The sequence below is a fragment of the Rhinolophus hipposideros genome, assembly GCF_964194185.1.
Source record: "Rhinolophus hipposideros genome assembly, chromosome: 8".
NCBI lineage: Eukaryota > Metazoa > Chordata > Mammalia > Chiroptera > Rhinolophidae > Rhinolophus > Rhinolophus hipposideros.
Window position 1 is genome coordinate 16,081,553 of NC_138054.1, and position 27,620 is coordinate 16,109,172.

At 38.3% G+C, this 27,620-nt stretch overlaps 2 protein-coding genes across 4 annotated transcripts in view; both read right to left on the bottom strand.

Annotated features, from left to right (window-relative positions):
• Positions 1-27,620, bottom strand: part of DTNBP1 (dystrobrevin binding protein 1) — a 131,630-nt gene that overhangs the window by 75,648 nt on the left and 28,362 nt on the right. For all 3 annotated transcript variants that reach the window (XM_081054714.1, XM_081054715.1, XM_081054713.1), the window contains exons 5-6: positions 26,150-26,282; positions 16,382-16,514 (exon numbers count right to left, since the gene is read on the bottom strand). In XM_081054714.1, the coding sequence (XP_080910840.1) occupies positions 16,382-16,514; positions 26,150-26,282 (266 nt within the window). The remainder of the gene's footprint in view (positions 1-16,381; positions 16,515-26,149; positions 26,283-27,620) is intronic.
• On the bottom strand, positions 6,870-7,826 carry LOC308500304 (ribose-phosphate pyrophosphokinase 1-like; the record flags this gene model as incomplete). The annotated part of the gene is made up of 1 exon (XM_081054718.1): positions 6,870-7,826. One exon carries the CDS (start codon positions 7,824-7,826, stop codon positions 6,870-6,872), a length of 957 nt encoding a protein of 318 aa, XP_080910844.1.

Sequence of the window (27,620 nt, forward strand, 5' to 3'; positions counted from 1 at the left end):
ATGGACAGAATCTATCACCGTGACTGCTTCTTCATAGAAAAGGACCTCTTTCTTCCTTCCTTCCTTCCTTCCTTCCTTCCTTCCTTCCTTCCTTCCTTCCTTCCTTCCTTCCTTCCTTCCTTCCTTCCTTCCTTCCTTCCTTCCTTCCTTCCTTCCTTCCTTCCTTCCTTCCTTCCTTCCTTCCTTCCTTCCTTCCTTCCTTCCTTCCTTCCTTCCTTCCTTCCTTCCTTCCTTCCTTCCTTCCTTCCTTTCTATTTTTTTTTTTTAAAGATTTTATTATTGGGGAAGGGGAACAGGACTTTATTGGAGAACAGTGTGTGCTTCCAGGACTGTTTTTTCCAAGTCAAGTTATTGTCCTTTCAATCTTAGTTGTGGAGGGCGCAGCTCAGCTCCAGGTCCAGTTGCCATTGCTAGTTGCAGGGGCACAGCCCACCATCCCTTGTGGGAGTCAAACCAGCAACCTTGTGGTTGAAAGGATGCGCTCCAACCAACTGAGCCATCCGGGAGCTCAGTGGCAGCTCAGCTCAAGGTGCCGTGTTCAATCTCAGTTGCAGGGGGCGCTGCCCACCATCCCTTGTGGGAGTCAAGGAATTGAACTGGCAACCTTGTGGCTGAGAGCCCACTGGCCCATGTGGGAATCGAACCCGCAGCCTTCGGAGTTAGGAGCACGGAGCTCTAACCGCCTGAGCTACCCGGCTGGCCCAGGCCCTCTTTCAAAAAGGACCACCTACCACTCACTATGACCAAGTCTGCTGTTTGCAAGCATTCTACAGTCATGGAAATGTGTCCCTACAGGATTGGAGGATTTGTGGTTAGCAAGGTAGAAGGTGGTTGGGGGTAAAGTTGGCTTTCCAGTTTGAGGAAAATTTTCTCAAAACTGTCTGCATCTTAAAAGTGCCGGTTATTTCTTACACAAATCCTGCCTTGGGAATGTGTTACAGAAGAAGACATTTTTAAAATATTATCTGTAAAACAAACCTCTTGGAAACTGAAAGCTCATCATAGAAACCGTACTAAGCCCTCATTTATCCTGCTATTAACATAATCTAGTTTTACGTATTTATCCACTTGGGTAGGCACAGCCTAGAAAGTGGTACAATGACAGGGTCCTAGAATCTTGGCATTTAAGTTGAAAATAATCTGAGTGATACAGTAACAAAAAAGATTAGGAATTTAAAAAATGGACCCCGTAAAAATAATAAAAGTCTAGGAAATGGGCTCATTGGTGGCAGCACTAACTTATGTATTGAGGATTAAAATCCCCCAAACTTGCAAGAAAATTCCTTTCCTAGACCAGTTTTCCATGAAAATCTATTTGATTTGAAAGGGGAGGAGGGGGGGGTGAGAAAAGTATGATAAAGAAGGATGAAAGAGGGATGAGGAGTATTTGTTAGTTCTTACTGTGTCCCACACAGAACACCAGGCACCTTACAAACATCATCTCCTATAACCAACAGTGCCCTATGGCAGGTATCATCATCCTTATTTAATACATGAGAAAAATGAGGCTTGAGGGTGAAACACCTCACAGTGATACGACTGGGAATAAAAGCCACGCCTCTCTCAGACTCCAAGCGTGTGTAATCTTTAGCATCTAGAACACAGTGCAAGGGCTAAACGCAGCCTATCTGAATGCAAGGTGTGACCTACCTGAGATATTTTAGCCCCACGAGAAAGCTACCTAAGTAGAATCACCAAGTCGACTGAATACCAGAGTCGTGTATATGAAACTTGGAGCTACTTCAAAATTTCTGGGCAACATCTGGGTCCATCCAGCTCTGTGAAAGTACATTCTTTTAAGGAAACTGTTGAAAATTGAAAAACGTCATCACTGATGTAAACATGAAAGTGAAAACCCCTCATGCCCTTGAAGACATTGTGTGATTTTCAAAAAGAGGTCTGTTAAACACCTTTATTCTCACTGATGTACTTAAAAGTATTCACTGATTAGCCCACAACAACAAATTGGTTAAATTTTTTATTATGACATTAAAAGAATCCTAATACATTTGTATTACTGATTTTTTTAAATCCCAATTTTTAATTGTCTATCCAGCTTGAAAAAAAAATCACGCTAGCCCACCCCATCACTCCTTATTACCAAGGCAGTGGTCCGTTGTTTCCCCGCATTCCGCAGTAATGCCACACATGTGAAACTGTGTATCCTCACAGACACAGTGAGTTGGTGGTGGATAGGGTGGACAGTGGATTGAAGGAAAAAAAAAATCACACATCGCATATCCAAATGTATTCCTGATCCAGTGACACCACCACTGACAAACCTTGCTTTCCCATTTTTAAAATTAGTTTTAGGTGTACAAAACAATGTAATAGACATTGATCATTAATATCCCTCACACAGTGATAACGCCCCTCACCCAATCTACTACCCCTCTGACATCGCATACAGCCGTTACATTTCCACTGTCGCTATTCCTAATTGCTTGCCCATTTTTATAATTAGCAGTCACAAGAGCTGAAGTGGTCAATGCACCAAGAGAAACAAGATCCTTTTCATAGTCCACAGTATCCAATCCCAGAGTATGGGTAGCTTTGTGTGGAGACAATAGGATATAAAAGGTCTGAACAGACTTTTAAGTGAGAAGAACATTGGTATGATGTGACTCTACCACTTCCTGGCCCTGCAACTTGTGGTAAATTATTTAATTTCCTCTAGACTCATTTTTCTTGTTGGTGAAAAGGAGAGTACATCGACACAAATGGCCATTATGAGAATTCTGAGTTAATTCAGACTAAGGTTTTTAAGTACAGTGCCTGGTATGTAGTAAGTGCTCAGTAAATGCTACTGTTATCTAATCATCATCGTCAGAACTTAATTTTTATCTTGAAGATGATGAGAAGTCTTAATCATATCTGCATTTTAGAAAAAAATGAACACTCTAACAGTAATATAAATGGTCTGAGGGACAAGACTGTAAAGAAGACAACTAGTCAGGAGGCTATCACTATAATTCAGGCTACAAAGACGTGGGCTCAATTTAGGAAATGACCAATGAAGACAGAAAGGCAAGAACAGACTCAAGAGACATTGGACTGAATGGACTGGGAACTGAGTGGAGAGGGTAGGAGAGGAAGAATGAGACGCCACTGACCCCATGTTTGTGGACTGGGGACACCTGTAGATGGTGATGCCTCACTGAGACAAGAACAGGTCAAGTTTTGCTGTGGAAGCTAATTTGGGGCATGCTGCTCTTGAGATGTCTGTTGGTATATGCAGGGAGAGATGTCCCGGTGGCAACTGGCTCTAAAGGTAAAGAGAGAGACCCAAACTGAATACAGTGATTTGATAACGACCACCATCTGGGTGGCAGATGAGCCAAGGATATGGAAGGGCTTATCCAGGAGGGCATGTAGAATGGGAGGAGGCAATAACCAACAACAGAAGCCAAGAGAATACCAGCATTAAAGCATCTGCAATGGAAACTAAAAAGTAAGCTAAGGTAGAAAAAAAAAGAAAACCTAGGATACTAGTGTTATAGAAGTCAAGAATGGACAGTTTCAAGGTCAGATAAATAAGGACTGATTTGTCAATGGACTCAGCTACCTAAAAGCTAAGAAAGATATATAGATTAAATACTTAAAGTACATCATGGATTCAGTCTCATCAATATCTTCATATTATACAACCTTTGTACAATCATTATTTTCTATTAATAATTTTTTAGTGTGCCATGCATCTTGTCTGTTCATTTGAATAAATCTTTTGAAAAGTTCAGTTATGAAGTAAAATAGTGTTTTAACTTTCCTTGAGTCATTCAATGTTTATTTTATAATTTTAAATGTTTACTTTATAATTTTAATTTTAAAGGATACTTTTCAACTTTTTAAAATCCTTGGTGAGAGCACCAAATATTGATATTAACTGATAAATTCTCATCTAATTGAATTAATCCTGGAGAGCTATATATCAACTTCTATTTTTCTCTTCCTCAAAGAAGTAATGTTATTTTGTATGGGAATAATGCACTTCTTTGATATTAGTATACAAATAGGTATTGATCATAAAACAGGACATGAAGCTCCCAGAGAAAGGAAAATGTTACTCACTCTGGGGGAAAAGGTTCCCCTTTGAAATCCAGTATCAAACCTCTCCAGTAGCACGAAGTACATTCCCTTTGAAACAATTAACTGCCAATTTTTTGAACCAGAACTAAAGACTAGAAATGGTGGCAGGCAGGCAAGAAAAAAGACTGTTTATTACTACAGTAAAAATGGGTCAATATAAAAAAATAACCTTGTGAGAGCCAAGCCTGAGAGGGCGAGAGGATGGACAGGCATAGAGAGGAGCACCTCACTTTCTTGCTGGTGTCTTTGCCATAATTTTTCCCTGCCACTGTCAGAGCAGGCAGGGGGTAGGCTGCTAAGTATGTCTCTGCCTGTTCCGTCTCTAGAATCCTTCAAGAATACCAGAAAAGTGAGAAAAGCAAAAGGTCATACCATGGTTTTAATTATGCTCACCTAAAGACTAACAACTGATTTCAAACTTCTGAAAGCAAATCTGAAAAAACAGTAACCGATGAGGAAACATAAACTCCAAAATGATATTGGGTCATTTAAGACATAAAACACTATTCCAAATTTAATAAACTGATTCTAGAACACCGAAAGTTATTACAGACTCCAAAAATTATAATGCACAAGCTGTAACCAATCCATCTTCAGAAAAATAGGTCAACTTTTTTTTTTAATCCAGCATAATAATAATTATGTTTTGCTGAATTTCGATAAACCTTTCTCAAGAGTGGTATATCTTTAGTCTTGACAACTCTCAATTTCAAATACACTTTAGGTTTTTATTGTCTGTTAAAAACAAAAACTTTTACGAACCCCAATATACAGGATGGCATTTACATAACTGGGAGGAAAAATTCAGGAAAAGAGTACTGTAAACCTATTACAGAAACATTATTTATGTATTTATTTTAATTTTTACCTTCCCCAAATAGTTTTTACTTAGATGAGCTGAAATTAAATACCAAACGTGTGTCAACTGGTACTGATATAGAAAAATTTTACAACACTTGGCAAAATTGGTTCAAAATGAATAAATTATAAAAAGCATTCTTTTCCAATAAGAAAATACCTAATTCCTACCCCCAGGAATCAGAACCAGAGATCCGGCAGGCATTACACATTCTATAATTCAGGTATGATGCACAGAATTACACTATATATATCTAGTTCTAAGTCACCCCAGACATCTTAATGTCTTACAGTGAATAAAACTGTTGCCAATGTCTTCTGGCTTAACAATGCAGCTAATAGTTTAGAAACAAAGAACAAGAGCCATCATTGGGCAGCATGACACCTAAACCAAACCTTCGGCAGAGGGAGCAGCTCAGATATGATACAGACCCATGATCACACAGACACTTTATTAGTTTCCTCTGCAAGAGCTAGTAGCATTAATCTTTTTAACAGAAACCTCAGGTCATTTGAGAGGCCAAACAGATCAAGGAAGGAAGATGAAAATGAAATACTTAATCAAAAAACACTACACCACTACTTAGAACCTTCTACTACAGTACAAGTGGGCTAAGGAAGATTAAGTTACTGCAAAATGATCTCACGTATATGTTAGAGAATACACAGCAAGAAGTAAGGTTTGCTTTCCAGAAGACTATGGTACAATGATCATTTGGGCCCAAGAAGGTATTTGGCTAGGGACAGATCAAGATGGTTGCAAGTCAAGCCAAATGGAAAAGGAACAGGTACAAAAGACACTAAATATCAGTCCCCAAGCAGAAGGTGCTTGACCAGGCTGTTTCCTCCCCCAAAGCATCTGCTGTACTCTGCTACCTTCCCTCAGCCTCCCCCCGCCAGGTAACCAACTCAAGGGTCGTGTGCCGATGTTTCAAAAAGCAGATATTCAATCACAGTTAAGAGGTAGGCAAAGGTTTATTGATCGAGAAGGTGCCAACTGAGAAGATGGGGGGCTTTAACACGTCAGCAAATCCATCTTAAAAGTGCCTCAAGTTCAAGCACCTTTTTGCCAAGGGGGGACAGGGCAAGAGGTGGGTAAGAACTCTAGACTGTCAGGCAGCAATGGGGATCCAAGGAAGAGCGTGAAATCTCCAAATTTCTTTGTTTTGGGTTGATCCGTTGACCCCCAGCTGATCTGAGTCCATCTTGAGGTTTCTGTAAATCTTTGATAAACAGTCAGTTTTGCACATATTTCCCCACCTCTTCAAGAGAGATTCTGACAAGTGGCTGTTTCTGCAAAATATTCAAGCCTCAAGCAGAATTCTTCTATTTAACTAGCATATCTGTAGCAGGAGCTATTAGCCTGAGTCAGAAAGGGTGGGGGGGAGGCGCGGGAGAGGGGGGAGAGCAGCGCACAGAGCCAGCATTTCACTGTTACACTGAGAGCTTCCTGCCTTATGGGAACTCAGCAACCAGAGCTGGGTTCTGGGCTTCCCCAGGGCTCTTCTAATTTAGCATAGACCTTAGAGAACTTGTCACATGTTATTGGGGTGAGGAGGGGATGGGGTTGGCTTTGTTGCCAGTAGTCTGAACCGAGGAAACCCTGAAGCATTCACATGCAAAGTAGTTTGAGCTTTTCCAATCACATTCAAACACCCCCACATAACACACTTGAAAGTCTGAAATCTTGCAGCATGAGAAATATAGTTAAAGCTGCAAGGCTCACAAAATCAAAGATAGAATGAGAAAATGCAGGTAGGAAATCCGGGCAGTTCCTTCATTTTGGAGAAGCACTAATATACCTGATATGGGATGTAGAAAGCTACTGGAGCAAGCTGGGTCTTCTGCTGCATTTTCATCAAATAGCAAGGGCAAACAATGGGCTGGGTTCGGTTGATTTTTTAAAGGCCTCAGAAGTTACTCTGTTATAAAGGCACATGGCTGAAGAGATAGGAAACAGATTCCCCATGGTGAGTTCTCCTGATGGCTTCTGCAAGGATCATGGAGATGTCGATCACCTGTATTTTGGAGCAAAGCTTCATGTTCTCCTCCTGAGGTATGGTGTTGGTGACCACTACGGCTTCAAAGCACGTGTTGCTGATGCGAGAAATGGCGGGGCCAGAAAAGATTCCATGCGTCAAGATGGCATAAACCCTGGTGGCTCCAGCAGAGAGAAGTTTGCTGGCTGCATGGCAGATTGTGCCACAGGTGTCAGCCATGTCATCCACTAGGATGGCCACCCGGTCCTTGACGTCCCCCACCAGCACCATGCGGTCCACTTCGTTGGCCTTCTTCCGCTCTTTGTGAATCAGGGCAAAGTCCACATTCAACCGGTCGGCAATGGACGTCACTCTCTTCGCTCCTCCAGCATCGGGTGAGACGATAGTGCAGTGTTTCCACTCGGAAATGTTCTCCTTTATCCACTTCAGGACAGCGGGCTCTGCGTACAAATTGTCCACAGGGATATCAAAAAAGCCCTGAATTTGAGAAGCATGCAGGTCCATGGTGATGATGTGATCCGCGCCCGCCACAGACAGCATGTTGGCGACCAGCTTGGCGGAGATGGGAGCGCGGCTCTTCTCCTTCTTATCCTGCCGGGCGTACGGGAAGCACGGCAGGACCGCGGTGACCTGGCTGGCTGACGCCGTCTTGCAGGCATTGATCATGATCAAAAGCTCCATGAGATGGTCGTTGATTTCGCCGCAGCCACTCTGCACGATGTAGACGTCCTCTCCACGTACGCTTTCGCCAATTTCCACGCAGGTCTCCTGGTTGCTGAATTTCTTAGTCACCACCTCGCCTAGCTCCAGGCCCAGGTGGTCGGCAATCTTCCGGGACAGGTCCTGATGGGAGCTGCCGCTGAAGATTTTGATATTCGGCATCTCGGCCGACTGCCGTGGGCACTCTGCTCGGCGATCCCAGTCCCCGCCGCCGCCGAGACGGATCCGAGGGCGGCCCAGGCTCAGTTCCAACCGCCGCGGCCGCTACTGCGCCATCTCACATTCCGGCGCCGGGCGCGCGGCTGCAACTCGCTGGGCCGGAGGCGGGACCAGCAGGAGCGTCCACACCACGCCCAGGTGGCCGGGCGCTGTGCACTTCCGGGGGTGGACTTACAGACAAACGTTATTTTTAAAGAATTAAGTCAGTTTTTAGTATTGATGGCAAACGGATACTCATTGTTCAAAATAAAGCTTGAAGAACTTAAAATATCAGCCCTCAACTGTATTTACTGTCAACCCAACGATCTAAAAACCTGTTAAATATTCTAGCTACATCTGTTCTTATGACTATACATAAAGTCTGCAACTGTCAAGATTTATTCAACAGACATTTTATAACAAGAATTTTGTTAAGTTCGATTCCTTGCCAGCTCATCAACTTAGGTTTCACTTTGAAAGAAAATGTAAGATGTGATGACACATTCATGAAACCAACAAATTCATATTCTCTTACCAAGAAGTCATTAGCCTGGCAACTGTCATTACTATATTGTGATAAATATATAATAAGTTACTATCAATTAACCACCTCAAACCATCTAAAATCTAGCATTTAATGGTGGAAGCAGTAAAAGGAGAAAATGGAAGAGGGAGACAAAAGTTTGGGCTTTTCTTTTTTTAAAAAATATCTTCTATGTCTCTACTTAATTTTTTGAACTTATAGTTACAATAACTGGTTTGAATGTCCTTGTCTGCTAATTCTAACATCTATGTCAGTTCTCAATTGGCTTTGACTGATTGCTTACCTCTTCAATATGTTTGCCCTGTAATCTTTGATCTGATGCCAATGTGATTTACCTTGTTGGGTGCTAGATATTTTTGTGATCCTACAAGTATTATTCAACGTTGTTTTGAAATACCGCGAATTTATTGGAAACAATTTGATCCTTTTGATGTTTGCTTTTATGATTTGTTAAGCAGGTCTGGAGCAGGACTCATTATAACCCCTGAGGGAAGGCATTATTGAGTGCCCTTCCCAAGTTTTTCTAGCGTGGCAGTTGGGAACAGGCACTGTGTAAGCACCATGCACTGTTAACTAATCTTGGATGTTTGTTTCTCATCTTGCCTCAGGTAGTTTTCTCATATGCATTATCAGTACTCTGATGAATAGTCAAGGAAAATCCTCTGCAGATTTCCAGGATTCTTTCTCTCTGTGTAGCTCTCTCCTCTCTAGTACTTCGCCCTGTAGACTCTAACTGCCTTGCTCTTCCCAGACTGTCTGCTCCATCTCTTCAAGTCAGAGAGCATGCCAGCCTCCTTCTAGGTCTCCTCCCCACTGCCTTCCTACACCGTAGCTGGGAAACTTATCAGGCAGAATCCTGGAGTGATCACAGGGCTCACCTCACTTTTTTCCTATCCATTAAAGCTCACTTCTCTTCTTTGCCAGATGTCCAGTGTCTTAAAAAGTGTTATTTCATTTATTTTTTCTGGTTTTTGGTTGTAACAGGTGGGAGAGTAAATCTGGCCCGTGTTAGTCCATCTTTGGCAGATACAGAAATCCACTCCCTTTTTGTAAAATCAATGCCTGTGGGAAAGTTCTCCTGATCCACTTTGCATTCAGCATTCAAACAGACCTCCATTGCAGAACCTCAGGAGTTAGTTACTGCCTTTCTGTATAGCTCCTTTGGATGAGGTAGGTGCTTTGGACCTTCTCTTTTGGATCCAGAACCATCTTTACCCTGGAGACTGCCGCTGGTTTCTTCTGTTCTATTCTCAACAAAGCCTGGCCTATGTGCCATACTCCTGTCAAGCCTCTCTAGCAGCACCATCTCCAACTTTCTAAAAGGGAAGTACACGTCAGACCTATGGCCCACTGCTTGTCTAGGGTAGTTTAGGTAGTCATTTCTTGAAGCTCGGGAGTTTGGCAGGGTATTCTCTAGAACACACACTAGTCAAATACAACTAAAGATATGCCATGACATCTCAATAACATCTGTTATGCTTTGCTTTTAGAGGATTTCTAAACTTAGTCTATAGTCCATGTTACCAAAAAAGTAAAACACACACACACAAAAAAAGAGCATGTTTCTGTAGCATTAGTTATAATACATAAAACAAAAGGAATAATGACCGTTCTCAAAATATGCATGAGAACTAAACCTAATCAATAGAAACACTGACCCCCACTTACAAGAGTTTCTAAGAGATAACAATTAAGTTTCAAAGTCTAAATGAATCAGTGAGAATGTTTCTAGAGTTTAACATGCCCCTAAGCTGATTTCAAGTCTAATGAAACACTATGTCAAAACTGTCATTTATAATTAAGCAGAATTACTAAAATCACACCGTTCTTCAAGATGTAGCTATTTACAGAGACATTCTGATAGTATGCTGCATTCTGGAGGGGAAAATAAGAATCCAAAAGATTGGAAATAAGAAATATTTTCATTAAATACACTTATGTCTGATTTTAAGTACAGTACAACTAATAATTGTGAGAGAATTTCAGTAAGCATCTCAAGGAACATTATGGTGGTACTGGAAAAACTAAAAATTTAGAGGTTTGAGATTCTACATTTCTTTTTAGCTTTACTTCTTCATTCTTCTAAACTTATCTATTGTTCCTTCAGCTTGGATAATCCTAGGTCCTTATATGGCTGTCTTCTTATTCAGGTCTTAGTTCTCATGTATCTTCTCAGAAGGGCCTTCCCTGCTCACCCTCGTCAAAGCAGCCCTCCCCCCACCTTACCACTATAGCATTATCCTGCTTTACTTTTTTCAAAGCCTATATAATTATCTGAAACTATCCTTTTTAAATTACACATTCATTATCTACTTCCCCCGACACCCGGTGACTAAAAATGTAAGCTGACTCCCAAATATCAAGTCCACTTTTCTAATTGCTGGCTAGAAAAATCCATGTACATGGTTTTAGGTTCTTATTTTGGTTTATATACTAAATATTAACTCTGTTTACTTGATGAAAATTTCCTATTGCTTATGAAAGTCTATGCAAGGGATCGATGAGTTAAATCTTGGACGGCTAATCTTCAGAACTGACAACCTAGCCACTGGCATCAGTACTTGTCTTCTGCCTATAGCCATATTCTCCGCACTATCCCATGTTTTACTGTTTATCAGGACAGTGTCTATTCCTGTCCCCAAAGGGTACTGGTAATAGCAACATCACTTTACATGCACGAGAGTTAGGATGACTTTCAATGCAGAAATGGGTAAAACTATCTATTCAAATTTTTTCAAGGGAAGACAGTGCTATCAGACTCTTTCCTGGAATATACATAAAGCTGTGTGTTTTCCTGCCCACTGAGAGAATCACTGCCATAATAAGTCAAAATTACTGTTCGGAATGGGTTACCTTCCTTTTGTAGGAGGCAGAAATCTATTGTCTGTGCTGGGAATGTCCATCAAATGTATGACAAAATATCACATCTCCATTCTGAACTAACTATACATTGATATCAACATCTGGGACTGATTCTGTTCGTTCTAACTCAAAAGTCAAAAAAATAAGACAAGTTTGCAGGGTTTGAAGACTTGGGCTCTGATGCTAGTCCCTAAGCAGCCAGATGATTTGATGTAACTCAATCTCCTCCTCAACTCCAACAATTGCTGCCCTGCTCACTCCACAGGCACTAATGGGAGCTGAATGAGAAAATGCATTGGAGCCTATCGTAGAGACTATTCGCGTTGGAGTATGTGAGAAATTATCTTTAATTCCCCCACTCTTTCCATCCCCATCCAGTTGTCTGCTCCAGATTTTCTGGCAAGCTACAGAGCATGCAGACATTGTAAACACACACACACACACACACACACACACACACACACACACAGAGCCAACTTTTTGTTCACACATTATCTTCTTCAGAGCAAGAAAAAGAAATCATTAGTTTGTAAGGTATCTTGTTAAAAAGAAAGGAGGTTTATTTTTAAGAAACTTTTATGGACCAGATAATAAAAAGTTTACTTTTTGGTAACAGTATTTGAAAATTTCTCAAATGATGTTACATAGAATACTTAATCACAGAATTTTAGTATGTATTACATACAAACTGGTTCTGTAAACAAGTTGCAAAATGCTGAGGAAGAGTATCCAATTGAGAAAATCTTCAACATGAAATGGACCAAAATAAATAGAAAATAAACTAATAATACAATAGATATTTTTAACACACACATAGGAAGGAGAGGAGCAGAAGAAAACTTAAAAATCGTAATAGCCTCAGATATATGAGGCCATCTTGTAGGAGACCATTTTGCGGTCCATTCATATTTAAGAGTGAAGCACCAAAAAGTTGATTAGAAATCATGTACAGAGGGGTGGAGCTCATCATCAGAGGATGTTAAGATGTGGACTCTGTTTCATCAGCGAACTCCTCAAATGCCCATACCTAAAGGTCTTTTCTCTTTGGCTGGTCAGTTTTTCAGGTGAACTCTCCAATATTCTGCACAAGGAATACAAGTTTAGCTGCCAGAGTTCTGGCTGCCAATGAGGAAAGAGGCTCTAGTGCACATGGAACATTCTCAAGGAGAGACCGTATATTGGGACACAAAACTGGCCTCAACAAATTTAAGAAGACTGAAATCATACCAAGCAATTCTAAGACCATAATTCTTTAAAACTGGAACTCAACTGCAAAAGGAAGGGGGGGGCACAAATACATGGAGATGAAACAACATGCTATAAAGAATAACTGGGTCAAAGAAATCAAAGGAGTGACCAAAAGATAAAGACAAATGAGAATGACAACTTAGCAAAACTTTTTGGATGCAGCAGAAGCAGTAATAAGAGGAAAGCTTGTATCACTACAGGTCTATGTCAAGAAACAAGAAAACCCCAAATAAACAACTGAACATTACATCTTAAAAAACTAGAAAAAGAAGAACAAATAAAGTCCAAAGTCAGCAAAAGAAAGGCAATAAAAATTAGAGCAGAATCAACTGAAATATAGAACTAAAAGACAATAGAAACAATTAATGCAACAAAGAGCTAGTTCTTTGAAAAGATTAATAAAATTGACAAGCCTCTGGCTAGACTCACTAAGGAAAAAAGAGAAAAGACTCAAACAACATCAGAAATAAAATAGGACAAGTTACAATGGACACCACAGAAATATAAACGATCATCCAAGAATACTATGAAAGACTATATGCCACCAAATTCAAAAACTTAGAAGAAATGGGCAAGTTTTTAGAAACATTATATACTCTCATCAGTTATATTATATAACTGTTATATTATAATCAGTTATATTACATACTCTCATCATATACTCTCCCAAGACTGAATCACAATGAACTGGAAAATCTAAATAGACTGATCAACAGTAAGGAAACTGAAACAATTATCAAAAATCTCCCAAAAAATAAACTCCAAAACCAGATGGCTTCCCTAGAGAATTCTACCAAACAGTCAAAGATTTAATACCTACCTATCCTTCTCAAACTCTTCCAAAAATATTGAAGAAGACGTAGTACCTTCCTAACTTATTTTATGAAGCCAACATTATCCTGATACCAAAATCTGGTAAGGATAACACAAAAAAAGAAAACTACAGACCAATATCTCTGATGAATACAGATGCAAAAATCCTAAACAAAGTACAAGTTAATTTAAATTTCTAACACTTGAAACTTCTCACTAATACTCTAAGGTTTAAAAACTGTATGATATTTTACATTAATCTCATACTATTCTTGAGAAATGAAAACTAAATTTTATTTTTAAAAAATATGGCCTATGAGAGTATGACATATTTACCATTATTTTACATATAGATTTTAAGCTGATTATAAATTGGTAGTCCTCAACTGGCACACTATCTTTCCTTACATACTTCAGAGTAACAAGCACTTACCAATAAATCTGTTTTCACATATAAATTTATTAAAAAGATGTAATTTTTTAAGAAGTCTTTCAAATGCTAGTCGAGAAGGCTCTAAACTAAGCAAAGCTTTACAACAGGATAAGGTATAAAGGAAAGTGAATGGCTTGCCCAAGAGCACAGACTTATCACCAATGAAGCCAGGACTTGCGTCTTTTGACTCTAAGGACAGTGCTCTTTCTATCACACAGCTATACTTCTAAAGAGACAAATACTCTGGTCCTTTCAATTATGTGAAACATATATGTGAAACTTGTTGAACACATCCGAACTTTTACTTAAAATTACAGGTGATGATATTTTCCAAATACTAAATTAACTTTCATTTTCTAACATATAAATTATAATATGTTACTTAAAATGTATCTACGTCATTGGGTGAGGGTGAAGAATGACAAACACAATTCCATAGCTCAAAATCTTACTTTCTTTTCTATCTAATCAGCTTAACTTATAAAAACCTGAAATTTAATTTTATGAATTAAAGTATCAGATGCCATGTTTCAAATAAACAAACTTCAATGCATCTTGATTGAAAAACCACAATATTCATAGAATTATTGCGCTCAACTAGCCAAAAAACATAACTGGTACTAAAAATACGGAATCCCCTTCTATTCATAGTTGTACAAGTAATAATACAAGTGAGCCAGTGCTGGCTATCTGACATAGCATTTACCACGTTCGAAGCACTATTCTAAGCCCTTTATTAATTGAATTCTTCAACCAATCATATAACCAAGGTCCTGTTTTTATCTCCATTTTACAGATGAAGAAACCCCGTAACTTCGAGGGTCACAGAACCTGTGCCCAAGATGCCCAAATTCCTGAAAAAAATTTCCTTTCACAATTCTAAGCCTTCCTACCATGTTTCTTGAAATTATTATTGCATTGTAAATAAACATACTTATATGATTAACATCTTCACAACACAATGCTTTCCTGCTTTTTCATTTAAAATTGTAGATCAGCCTAAACAACTGATTTTGCTACCTTCTTCTTGAGGGAAATTCTATCTCCCACACCCCACATATCAGTCTGGAATCCCCTGGATGCCAACACTCATTCATTCAAAAGCCCCTCCTCTGACAAGAAATCCTTTCTTAATGCTGCCATATACCTTCCCGAAATTGTGTGGTTATGAGAAATTTATAGACTGTGCCTCCTGAAAAATTCATATACTCACCTACTTTCACAAACAATTTTATCCATGGTCCCCCTTGGAGCTTTTTAAAAACTCTTCCCTTTAGAGCCTGCATATGATCCAATCCCGACCCTGCCTCTCTCAAAATGTGGTCTCTGAACCACTCCTATTGGAATCACCTGGAATGCTTGTCTAAAGCAATACCACAGAAATCAACTTTGGAATTGGACTCTCCCATGCTGACGCTCAGGAGTCTGCATTGTCAACATTCTCCCCCAGGTGATTCTTACGTCTCATTAACATTTAAGACCCATCCCTAGGGACACATGGACCTGACTGAGAATTTCTGAATGCTCAGTTTTCATCTCTACCACATCCATTGGCATTATTCTAGAAAAATTGAACATCAGTGTGATAATGCACAATACCTACACATTGGCTTCACTTTTTTACCTCCTGTATGCCAGTGACCAGCCTTCCTGTCCATCTCAGCAATCCACTCCTCCTATTGCCACACTCTAGACCCAGAACTATTAAATTTAATGGTCATCTTAAAATCAACAGTGTACTCTGCCTGACCTATCCTCTCCCTCTCCCACCAAATCTGCTCTTCAGCCACGGCCAGCCTCCAATCCCACAACTTCTGTTTCCTCTCATCCATCAACCCTCCTCCACTTCCCGCTCTGACCAGCACAGATGCCAGTCAGGCACTCACAGGTTGCTGTGGCCCTCCCCGTGCAATTCGGAGGACCCACCTTGCACCTTCCAACCCTGCCTAAGATGTCATTACACAAGTTGGAATGCCACACTTAGTTTAGCGGGCTGTCACCCTGAGATCTCTTTTCCCTTTTCATTCAGGTCAGCCTAGCGATAATAATCCTTATTATAACTTACACTTACAGAGCGCTTACTGCATTTGATAACAATTATCTCATTTAATCCTAACAACTCTGTGTGGTGGGCTCATTATTATCCTCACTATAAACTAGAGATATCCAGGCTAAGAGAGATTAAATAATTTGCCCAAGGTCTCACAGCCAGTACGAGATAAGGCTGAGATTCAAACCCATCAAAGCCCTTTCCGCTGCCTGGGCTCAGGTTACTTTTCATCCTGCTCTGATATTAAAAAAGAAAAGAAATAAGAGGAAAAAAGAAGCTCAGGCATTTGCCACTTGGGAAAAATGAAGTCGGGGCTTTCTTGGACAGCTTTGCCTGTTGCTCTGCTCCCCACCTTTTATTCTATCCTCAGCGTTTCAGAAGTCATTTCCATAAAATGGCAAAAGACAGTGATACTAAAAAATATATCCTGTTTGGAAAGCTTATTAATGATCTTTACATGTTGAAACGCTTGTCTTTTATCAGTCCAAACTTATAAAGAGTAGTATGTAAAGTACTGTGGAAAACTTTGAGATTGAAAATGAATAATGTAGCCAATTTTTCATACTCACCTCTTATTTTTCTTGTAATTTTCCAGTTGTTGGGACTGCATGTGTTTGTATCTTTCTAATTCACACTGAGCACATAAATCCTCCAGGTTCAGCAGGTGGTTTTCTATCTCCTCAAAACTAGCCTCTAAATGAGCTGAAAGAATATAAGGTCAAAAGAACAAACATCAAAAACCAGAATCCTTCATCACGGAGAAAAGAAAAAGTGTCCAAAGATAAAAGCTTAAGCTGTTGAGATTGCTTTGCATTTATTTAATGTTCTTTATCAAACTTTCTTGAAGCAAAATAAAATACACTGACCATTAAAACATACTTCAAATCATCTTTTTTGAGTACATTTTTATATTTCAAATATTTTCAAGATGTAAGTTTCCACAACACTTGAAATACTCTGTTACCCAGGACGATGAGGAACCAGAATCTTGGTTAATCTAACATGATATCCTACTAATCCCATACGCCACACGTGAATAATCAACTTCAAATAGTGAGAATACAGCAAAATATAATGAACACAAATTATGCTGAATATAATATTTGAGATTTCAAGTTACTCTAGCATTTGTTTTGCACGAGTATATAACACACATAAATCTTCAAGGTACTGCAGAGATGTGCAAGTGCTCAGTAAGCACACTCAGTGCTTGGTGGGCAGGGACTCAGCTCTGTCCACCATTCACCTCGCCTTTCTCTACACCACTCTGCCGTCAGGCCACAGAGCTTTGTAGCTTTCCTGGAACATGCAAATCATCCAGTCCAGTCCTTCATTTAAAAGAGTCAAGACCAAAGCCTACCGGCCAAAATTCATTCCGCACCTTGACCTAGGTCACATAGCTAGTGAACGGCAGTCAGGAATCAAACCTGAGTTCCCCTTACACTACACAACAACCATTTCCAATGGATAAGGTGCCAAGTAAACCAAGATTTCACAGTTGCAGAGGCGAGAAATGCTTTTCTCAGACAACAGAAAAGTTTCAGAGGTCAAAGATTTTTGGAACTCAAACAGCATCATGGCCATTTACCAAACACTCACCACACGTGCGGACACTGGGATACAAAGAGGAAAAAGACAGCCTTTGTGCTCAAAGAATTTATAGTAGAGGGGAGGCATATTTCAATGACAACACAGCCAGACAGAGCTAGGCAGGAGGTGCCATGGGAACTCAAGGAGTGGCATCTAACAGATGAGGGGGAGAAGGAGGGAAAGGCGCAACATAAGATCTCATTCCCCGGTTTGGAATCACAGCTATCCAGTGAGGAAGGAGCAGCAGAAAAGGGCTGGCTGTGTAGCTTTCCAATCTGTTTCACTTAAGCAGCTGTAATACAATTATAGAGCATCAAATTCCTTCATTTTTCCACTGGATTTTCACATGACTTTCTAAATTAGCTTTCGTAGCATCTAGTTTATGAGCAAATCCCTCAAATTTTAATGCGCAATTTTAGGGTTGTTAAGATGCAAATTTTGGCCTGTTTTTCATTAATCTTTGTTTGATCCAAAGATCTATTAAATCCAGAAACATTTTATAATATCCTAAATTTTAACTCTACTAAATATCTATGCTTATTAAAACTCCCTCTTCTATTTGGTAGGACCTAGGGCTTAAACATATGGATTTGGGGGAAACCAAACTTTATTGAAAAGCCAACTGTGATGACAAGGAGTTTCGCTCTCCTCTTCAAAGGCCTGTTAGGCACTGACTGATCAGACCGATGTGTCACTGGTGAGTGTGAAAAAGGCTGATAATAGTGCACTTCATAACAGTTTTGAATCTATTTTCAGGGGCCACCTTAAGTAGCTAAGATATGTGGTGACGGCAAGCCTAACCTGAAACAATATGCAAAATCTAAATTTTTAAATGAAAAATCATAACTAAGGTTTTTAATAATGTCATAAATGGTACATAAGTTTATGTGGGGGGAAACAAACAAAATAATGTTATTATATTAGTTGCTATTCAGATTTTTTTGTTATTAGGTTAAATGGAAAAATGACTGGGAGATTTAGCCTGTGAGGTAGTGCTACGGATACTGAAGAAGCAATATTCAGCTCATTCTGTCACAACTAGTAGGACAGAGTCTTAAAAGATGATCTTAGCTAATAGGATTATCTAAACGGCTATTTCACTTTGATTATCGATAAGAACTAGAATAATTAAATTTAATATAGAATCCATTTAAGTCTAAGCTACTTGGTGACTTCATGTTATCCTTAGCATAGAAGGGACTGGTTAAGAGTCGGGCTTTGAAGCACAAGCTTGGAAACCCAGCTCTGCCCCCTACAGATGAGATGAGAGAAGATGAAATAGTGCATCAGTTAAAAGAGGGCTAACAACACACATCTTGCAAACCTGCCAAAAGGGTTCAGTGAGACAAAGTATGTAAAGTAGCTGACTTAGCACTTGGCAGTAAGTAAATACGCAATAGCTGACTACAAAAAAATTCAGAGAAAAAACTTTATAAAGATTAGCTAAGTTTTGTAGCTCATCTTAAATAGCTTGCAAAAGTTATTTAAAACTAATAATTTTGTACACCAGAAATAATCACGTTGTAAACAATACCTATGGATTGAACCGACCAAAATATGAATAAAATTTTCTTTTTTTTCTGGCAAACTTATATACTTGTAAATTATAACGTTAGGCTATGTTCTTAGACTTATGATCCCTTATAAGTGAGGGGGATTACATTTCAAATGGTTTTTCTAAAAAGAAAATATGTAATGAAGTCAATTATATTTTAAAACGTATATGTTCTTTTTACCTTTTTACTTTTATTTGGACAGATGGCAATTTCCATTTAGAGTCCAGCTCTGTTGGTTGACTACAGAGCTAATGAGGCCAGGAATTCAAATGAAGTTGATTCCTAGGCAGGACAATTTCTCAGGGTCAAAAATTATGTTCTAGGTACAAACAGAACTTGCTGCCTTAGTTCACTTCATTAATAAAATGGGGATCAGGTGAAAACCTATAAATAGTATCAACCTGGAATGAGAAAGACCCTAATCACATGCCCTTCTAAATAGGCTAACAGCATCATGTTCTTGTGCTGAATGGCAAATCTAGATTTAAAATGCCAAAACATGGAAAAAACCAGTGTCCTTAGACAGATGACTGGATAAAGAATATGTCACACATACGAATATATACAACGGAATATTACTTGGCCATAAGATGAAATACTGCCATTTGTGATAACATACATGGATCTTTAGATCATCCTAAGCCAAATAAGTCAGACAGAGAAAGTCAAGAACCATATGACTTCACTCATATGTGGGATATAAAACTGAAAGCAACAAAGAAAGACAAATAAAGAAACAAAAACTCAGAGACACAGATAACAGTTTAGTAACTAGAGGGTAAGGTGGTGGAGGGATGGTAGAAGAAGGTAAGGGGGTCAAACACATTGTGACGGAAGGAGAACTGACTGTGGGTGGTGAGTACAGAATGTAATGTATACCGGGGCTGCCAAAAAAATGTATACACATTTAAAGAGATGTTATGTATGTATTACTTTTTGAAGTTGAATTGAATTACGGTAGCAATGTGTAATATGACGTTCACTCAAAAGATGGCGTTAATCAAATGAATGCTAGTGTCACCATGTGACAGACAGGACAAAGAAAATGGCGGAAACATGGCTGTCATTCAAGAAGAATGAGACCATTTTGAAGTGGTATCTGAAATTCGAGAATGTTGTGGAAGTACAACGACAATGGAGGTGGAAGTATGCAATAGAACCTCCAACTTAACACCCCTTGACTTTTACCAATGGGGAACCTTAAAGGATATGGTGTACCTTGGAAAACCAGCTACACAGGCAGTACTTCGGGAAGAAATTGAAATGGTATGCGCAGTAATACAAGTGGACGCTTTGGTCAACGTTGCTCAAGCAGTAGTTCGCCGTAATCAGAAGTGTCCGGATGCTGATGGTAACCACTTTGAGCACCTCTTGTAATTGCAGGAGTCAAACATGACTTGTATTCATCTTTTGTTATTGGTATATACTGAGTATTACAATTTTAATAGTTTTTTTCCTTTCTTAAAATGTGTATATATATTTTTGGCACTCTCTGTAGATGATGTATTATAGAATTCTACACTTGAAACCTATACAATTTTACTAACCAATGTCACCCCAATAAATTTAATAAATAATTAAAAAATAAATATAAATATAAAGAAATGCTTGGGAGAGTCAGTAGTTATTTTACTGCTACTACCAAACTCATATTTATGTTCTCCCCTTTAAAAAGTTTCAAAGGCTCCCAAGTACTGTAAGAATCCAGTTTAACTCCTTAGTTTAGCACTTAGGGATTTATCACCCCCAGCTACAATCTAGTCTTCCAATCTCACTACTGCTTTCCTTCAGGACCACTCGTTACTCCAAGAACAGTCCTGCATGTTTCCGTGTCCTGACCTCTGCCGGTCCCAGAGATGGCCGCGCTTGCCTCCCCTGCCAGCCCTGAGCTCCCTTTCCAGGCTCGGGTCAGTGCTCAGAGCTCTGAGAGTTCTCTTCCTCGTCTGTGCTGCCATGTACCTTTGACCCTTACACGGGTCTTATATTCTTACACTATACAGCTATTGGTGTCCTCGCATCACTCTCAGGAATCAGGAAGGTCTTACGGGTAAGACCGTATTTGTCATCTTTGCACACCCGAATACTTAGTCTGTTGAATTCAATTAGGAATAATTTCTGGGGACAGAATGAGTCCATCACTCTAAAATATACAATAATAACCAGGAAAGCAAATCTATGATTCATGTTCACCTATTTTAAATATTCCAAGGCTATGCTAAACTTTGGAAAAAAAGAAATTAAACATGGACAGAGAACTTAGGAACACGAAACAACACAAAAGCACTTTGTTGCCGGTTTTCGTGCATCAAACCAGCCCTACTGTCAGTAACTTCAAGCAGTAGATGCAATGGAAACTTTCCATTTTAACTTAACAGGCTTAAAACCAGTAATAAAATATAGAAGAATTGTACTGACAAAAATAAATTTTCTTCTCTTTTTATTATTAAAAACTTTAAAATATCTCTTTCAATAATAATTACACACACATATATGATGTGTATTCTGAATATTTTATATTGAATTTTAATGGGCAGAAATTTAATTTCCCTGTCACAACCTGCTCATTTCTTGTTACAAAATGAGTTAATTTGGTAACCAAACTTAGACTGCATGTACATAAAACACTAGCAGGTCTTCATGGACACAAATACACCTTTACAAGAAGCTCAGATCTTGCCATTCTGCTCGCTGTAACAACAGCACATGTCTCATTTAGTGATCAGTGGAAAAGATGGGTGGAATTTTATCGTGAAAAGCCACTTGGGAATGCCCGACAGCTGTATAGAAAAGGGCTCTACAAATCTTTGTGAGGAGCCTGTCTCAGAGGAAGAGCAATACTGTTTTGGAATTTTTCTTTGTGCCATTTGTTTCAAATACATGTTATATATAGTGTAATCCCTGATATATGAAAATGGAGCATCATGCTAAAACTTGTAATTTCACACTTAATGAGTACTTTTCTAACAAAAAACAATTAGCCTCAAGGAATAAAGAAATCTTTGACTGCAAATCCATAGGTCACAGAGGACAGGTTCTAACAGACCGCAAGATCCTTCAAATGCTTACATTATGCTTTTATGTAATAAAGTAATACAGTAATGATGGTATGGCAAGAAGGAACTTTAAGAAGTGCATTAACTTAAAAGAGCCATTATGGAACAAATGAGATCTCTTTAGTATACAAAAGGTGTCTATATGCCACTTCAAGGACCTAATCTCAGAAAAGTAACCTGGACAGTAAGATAATCTAGTTGATGAAACACTGAGAGCTGTGACAGTCTCCCTGCTAAATGCTCTCTCAAATTCTGTAGAGAAGAAAGCAGAACAATAATATATCAGGTTAGGTCAGATCAAAAGAAAGCTACAAACTCAGTATATGAATGTCATTCTCTTACAGCACTTTGTTATCTAAGAATTAACAGGATTTTCTGTTCTAGATGAAGGTAACCAACCGTCTGTTTAAAGTAAGTCATATAAAATAAACTAAGCAACAGAGGAAATTCAGACAAGCTCTTGACATTTTAAACTTCAATAAAGGAATAGGATTAGACTACCCTCTAGTGGAAGATCAAGATAATTCAATAAATACTTTTCAAACATTTTAGTAGTTTTATGATTAAATGCACACTGTGGTTATTACACAGAATGAGAAAGTGTACAGAATCTGGATGAGAACATTCCATCCATCCTTACATACTGTTTTTCAATGCACAGAGTACTACACTATTCATTTCATCACATTTCATGCTGTGGTTTTTGCATTCCAAACTATTTTGAAGGACAAGCTAAATTGCATAACATCCATACAAACCCTTCTGTCACAGACAATGGATTTGTAAACATGTAAAAGCTAGGGAGACTCCCACTAGAACGTCGGCATCCTGATGGCAGGTGCCTGGTCTTATTCACTGCTGTATCCCCAGAGCCTACAAACAGTTCAAGGTAACCAGCCGATGCCTGATAAGATACTTGGCGTTATGCTAAGTGTTTTACATCTGTCATCTCCTTCAACCCTCCAAATACCCTAGGAGGCAAGTAGTCTTATCCTCATTCTGCAGTCTCACAGCCAGGAAGTTGTGGAACTGGGATCCAAACCCAGTTCTGCGAGTTAGTTCACAGCCCTTATTTACCAGTTCCCAGCATACCTTTGTCATTTCTTTTTTAAATGACAAGCCTTAACAGTAAGTATCTATGCATATTACACAGGCTTTTGTAAGCTGGATGGGTCACACCCCATAAAAAAACAACAACAAAAAAACAAGAATGGATTATTCATTCTTACTTAACAATTCCTGAGGGATCAAGTAATCAGGCATCATATTTAAGCCATAGGATAAAAGCATCATCAAAGGTCCAAATTGTTCACATCATATAAAGCCTTTACTCTTTAATAAGGGAAGACCTCCAGAGAGCAGAGCAAGACCAGAAGAGTTAAGTAGTCTGGGAAATGGAGGGGCTTACTGGATACGGCATTAGATCCAACAGTGAAAAGGTAAAAAGGACAAAGAAGTTAAGGGAATCCTGTGATTAAATATAAGTCAGTTATTAGTTTCTTCTAAGTTATTTTTATTTTTTATTATTACTTGACTATTTAAGTCTTGTAATATAATACCAGGGTATTTAAGTGATAAGAGGTATTTTCAGGCTACCAAAAAATAAAAGAATCCAGTATAAGAGTGAAAATTAAAAACACTAAGTGCATCCAATACTACCTAAAAATGATGCATAAATTAATCCATAAAATATATTAATGATATGGATACGTTTATACAATGTATCCCACAAAATTTGGCTTCAAATTATTTTCCCACTGTAAAGAAAGTCAGCACTGATTCCAAAAGGTTTAAGTTGCTTATCTAAGTCTCACAATTTCAAAACACCTCTCTATGAGCTTATTCTAGGCCAACAAATACTAGGTCTCTGGAATTTCAATCTTCTACAGTTAGTCATTCATATAATGACTAACTTGCCTGTATAAATATTTGCTTGTATAAATAATTTGCCTGTATAAATATCAGGCAAATAACAGCAACAGAGTAAAATGCAAAGGTAGCATATACTTCAAATGCTAATGATAATTCAGATTGGCAATAAATATAAAAACCAACCATCTAGATTTTAGAGGTATCTTCTAAGCAAACTTAATTAACTCTCCAAAAAGAGCTCTATATAAGTTAGACATAGACTATAAAATATATATATATATGATTCAAATAATTTGGAAGTGATTATCTGTCCAGAATAGCAGTTCAGAGAATCCTTTAGCTTTAATTTGTCACTGGTGGTTGATGTTCTCAGATTAGCAAAGACAGAGAATTCAAGTGAGAATTGGGGAAGCCCACCTCATTCATTTAAGAAGCCATGATGAAATTTCCAAAGAGGAAGGTTATTTATATATATATATCACTAAATATCAAACTTTTTTCAGGATATTAAAATCCTAATTGAGAATGAAAATACAGTATATTCTATTTTAAGAAAGACATATAAACTGCATTTCCTAAGCAGAATTAATTATGAAAATAATTAGAATTTTGGCAAAACGCATTTAATCAGCAGAGTGGTGTCAAATAAAGAACATCTATAAACAGAATTTACTCTTAGCTGGGGAAAAAAGAGGGGAGGTTATCATGAAAGAATATCTCTGCAAAGAAATATACAACCAATGAAAAGTAACCAATTCAAAGAGATGCAGGAAGATAAGCTAAAAGACAGTGGATGAACAAAGAATCCTAAGTACCTTGGAGGCTATTTCCATCAATTAGTTATGAAAGGCTTGAGAAGGATCACACCTACTGATGCCAAAAGGAAAAAAAGCAGAGGGTGACCACAGCTAGTTCATGTTTCTCCCGAGACCCTTTTCCAGGATACCTTTTCCAGGCCCTACCTTCAAAAATAACAAATCACTGCCACGAGAAAACATTTTAACAGCCAGGGCTTAAAGAATACAGCTCCTGAGGGCTCCTGACCGCTGTCACCCTAACTGCTATATCCCCCATTGGGATAGCATTACTGTGGCTGGGATCCTGCATCCACATCTTAATCAACTGTGTGACCCTGAGCAAGTCACAACCTCTCCAAGCTTTACTTTCCTTATCTGTAAAGTGGGATGATTGATCAAAGCTACTTTTGTGGGGTTCTTATGAGGATTCAAGATAATGTTTGGAAAGCACTAAAAATCTCTGACACATAGTAAGTGCTATAAATATTAGCTGTTATCAGCAATAGCATTCCAAATACCACTCAAGTAATTTTATTGACACACAAAAAACTGTTTTATGATTTACTAATTACTTGTTTTGTAAATCAGTTTTGTTTTGCTTTTTTTTGAAAAAGGTAATATTGGAAAACAGGATGGGTAAGAAATCTTCTTACCCATAAGATTAGATCAGGTTATTACATTAGCTCAAGAAGTTTATCTCGTGCATAGATAGCTCCTACCTCTGACTTCACTAAGACCTTAAGCTTGGTTAGAAAATAATAATAAGCCACAGTATTATCCTAAGATGCGGCAGCCTCAAACATAAAAGTTAATTTTCTGAATATAACCCAAGAAATAAAGACTGTCAGAATAATTCATCGCAGTAAAGCACCAAAGAAAGAAAGGAAGGAAGTTAGGAAGGAAGGAAGGAAGGAAGGAAGGAAGGAAGGAAGGAAGGAAGGAAGGAAGGAAGAAAGAAAATGTCCACAAGATATAAGTTTAGCCAAACAGATACCCTCATTTAAGTGGATTTGTCTGATCGCTCATCAGCTTGAAGGGGGCAAAGCATACTGCAAGACATGAAGCTCTAAGCAGACCTAATTTTTAAAACAACTTCCAGAGTATATACTACAGTTAGAATAAGGTCACCCTAATCCCTTTTATTTTCTACATTTATACTTTTACACAGAGATCTAATGTCATAAAGGCAACCCTGAGTTACTTTAAGAATCAAGAAAATTATAATTATCTTTCCTGAGCCGAACTGAAGCAGAAATAGTGGCATATCTTAGAAATAATTTCTACACTTTAAATTGTTTTCTGTCTAATCCTCGGTTAATCAGAGTATGAAATTAGAACTCACTATTTTCCAAAACACTGTGTAAACTAAGAATTTAATGTATTCTTAGAAAGCTCTGAAATGATACCAAGTTCTGTCCAAATTATTTTCATTCCTAAAAGTGACGTACAGATATAAACATAAAACTTACTCAGATTTGCTGTCACAGATCCTAAGTCCGCTATTAAACCTGGAAGCTGCTGAAGCTGCTCCTGTAAATCTATCAGGCTTGTCTTCTTTTTTTCCCAGTGTGCTGACAGCATAACCACCTTGCTATCCACTTGCTGCAACATGAAGAAGAAGGGCAAAGTAAAACCAGATTTTAGGCACAAAGAAATCACAGCCAGCACAATTAGAATTGGTCGCTGTGATCTTTAAAAACCCCTCTTCTGAGTAGAGATGACAGGAACACTGAAGTTGTTTTCTTTCTTAGAAAAGAACCAACTTAATATTCAGTGCAGAGAACCTCAAATTACTGCTTGTCTCAGTGCACCTTAACCCAGAGAAGACAAAGTTCAGAAATGACCTCAGAAATCACTTTTAAGTATACCCTATTTTTAAGTAAACCCCATACTTGAAAATCCAAATCTAGAAAAATAAAGCAAAAAAACTACCCCTAACAACTGAAAAGAAAACAAACAAAACAACCCAAAACATAATTACTGGGTAATTATTTGCTTTATGAAAATAATTCATAAAGTAATTAATTGCTTTATGAAAAGGAATTCTTTTAGCAGAAAATTTACCTAACGCATTTAGAATATTCTATGATTCAATTTACATTTAACAGGAACATTTAACGCATAAAGAGTTCTTGTGTATGAAGGCATTATTGAGGTAACCGATCCGTTCCAGAAAAAAAAGAAAAGGATTTATATTGACAAAGAAGGAATTCAGATGTAAAGGATTCCTTTTTTTAAAAAAGAATTACAGACATAAACAGTATCTTTTTTTTATCAATTTTTTTTTAAAATTGGGGAACAGTGTGTTTCTCCAGGGCCCATCGGCTCCAAGTCAAGTCATTGTCCTTCAATCTGGTTTTGGAGGACATAGCTCAGCTCCAAATCCAGTTGCTGTTTTCAATCTTTTAGTTGCAGAGGGCGCAGCCCACCATCTCATGAGGAAATTGAACTGGCAACCTTGTTGGTAAGAGCTCGCCCTCTAACCAACTGAGCCATCCGGCTGCCCCTTAAAGGATTCTTAATAGCAGGGTGCTGAGATGCTAGAGTAGCCTAAAATAATTCTAACTTTTTTTTTTTCCTGAAGACTCTAAAGAAAATGACAGACATCAGTTTCTCCCAGACAACTGTTTTAACATGGTGGGAGGGGAAAGAGCCTAGACTAAGATCTGAAGGCGCAAGGAGAGGCCATCTTTTCAAACATCACCAATGATAAGCGAGAACTGTGAAAGATACCCTCATATCAGCATAATAAATATAAAGATGCCAAAATTCATTATATAACAGAAAAAAAGTACATTTGAATTTTTTATATAAATCAGAGTTCACAATTAAGTTATATTTTAAAAAAAGACAATTTACACAGCCCAAGATTTAGAGTCTATACAAGTTGAAACATGAACACAACTGATTCTTAATCTCACTAAAATAAGAAAGAACTTA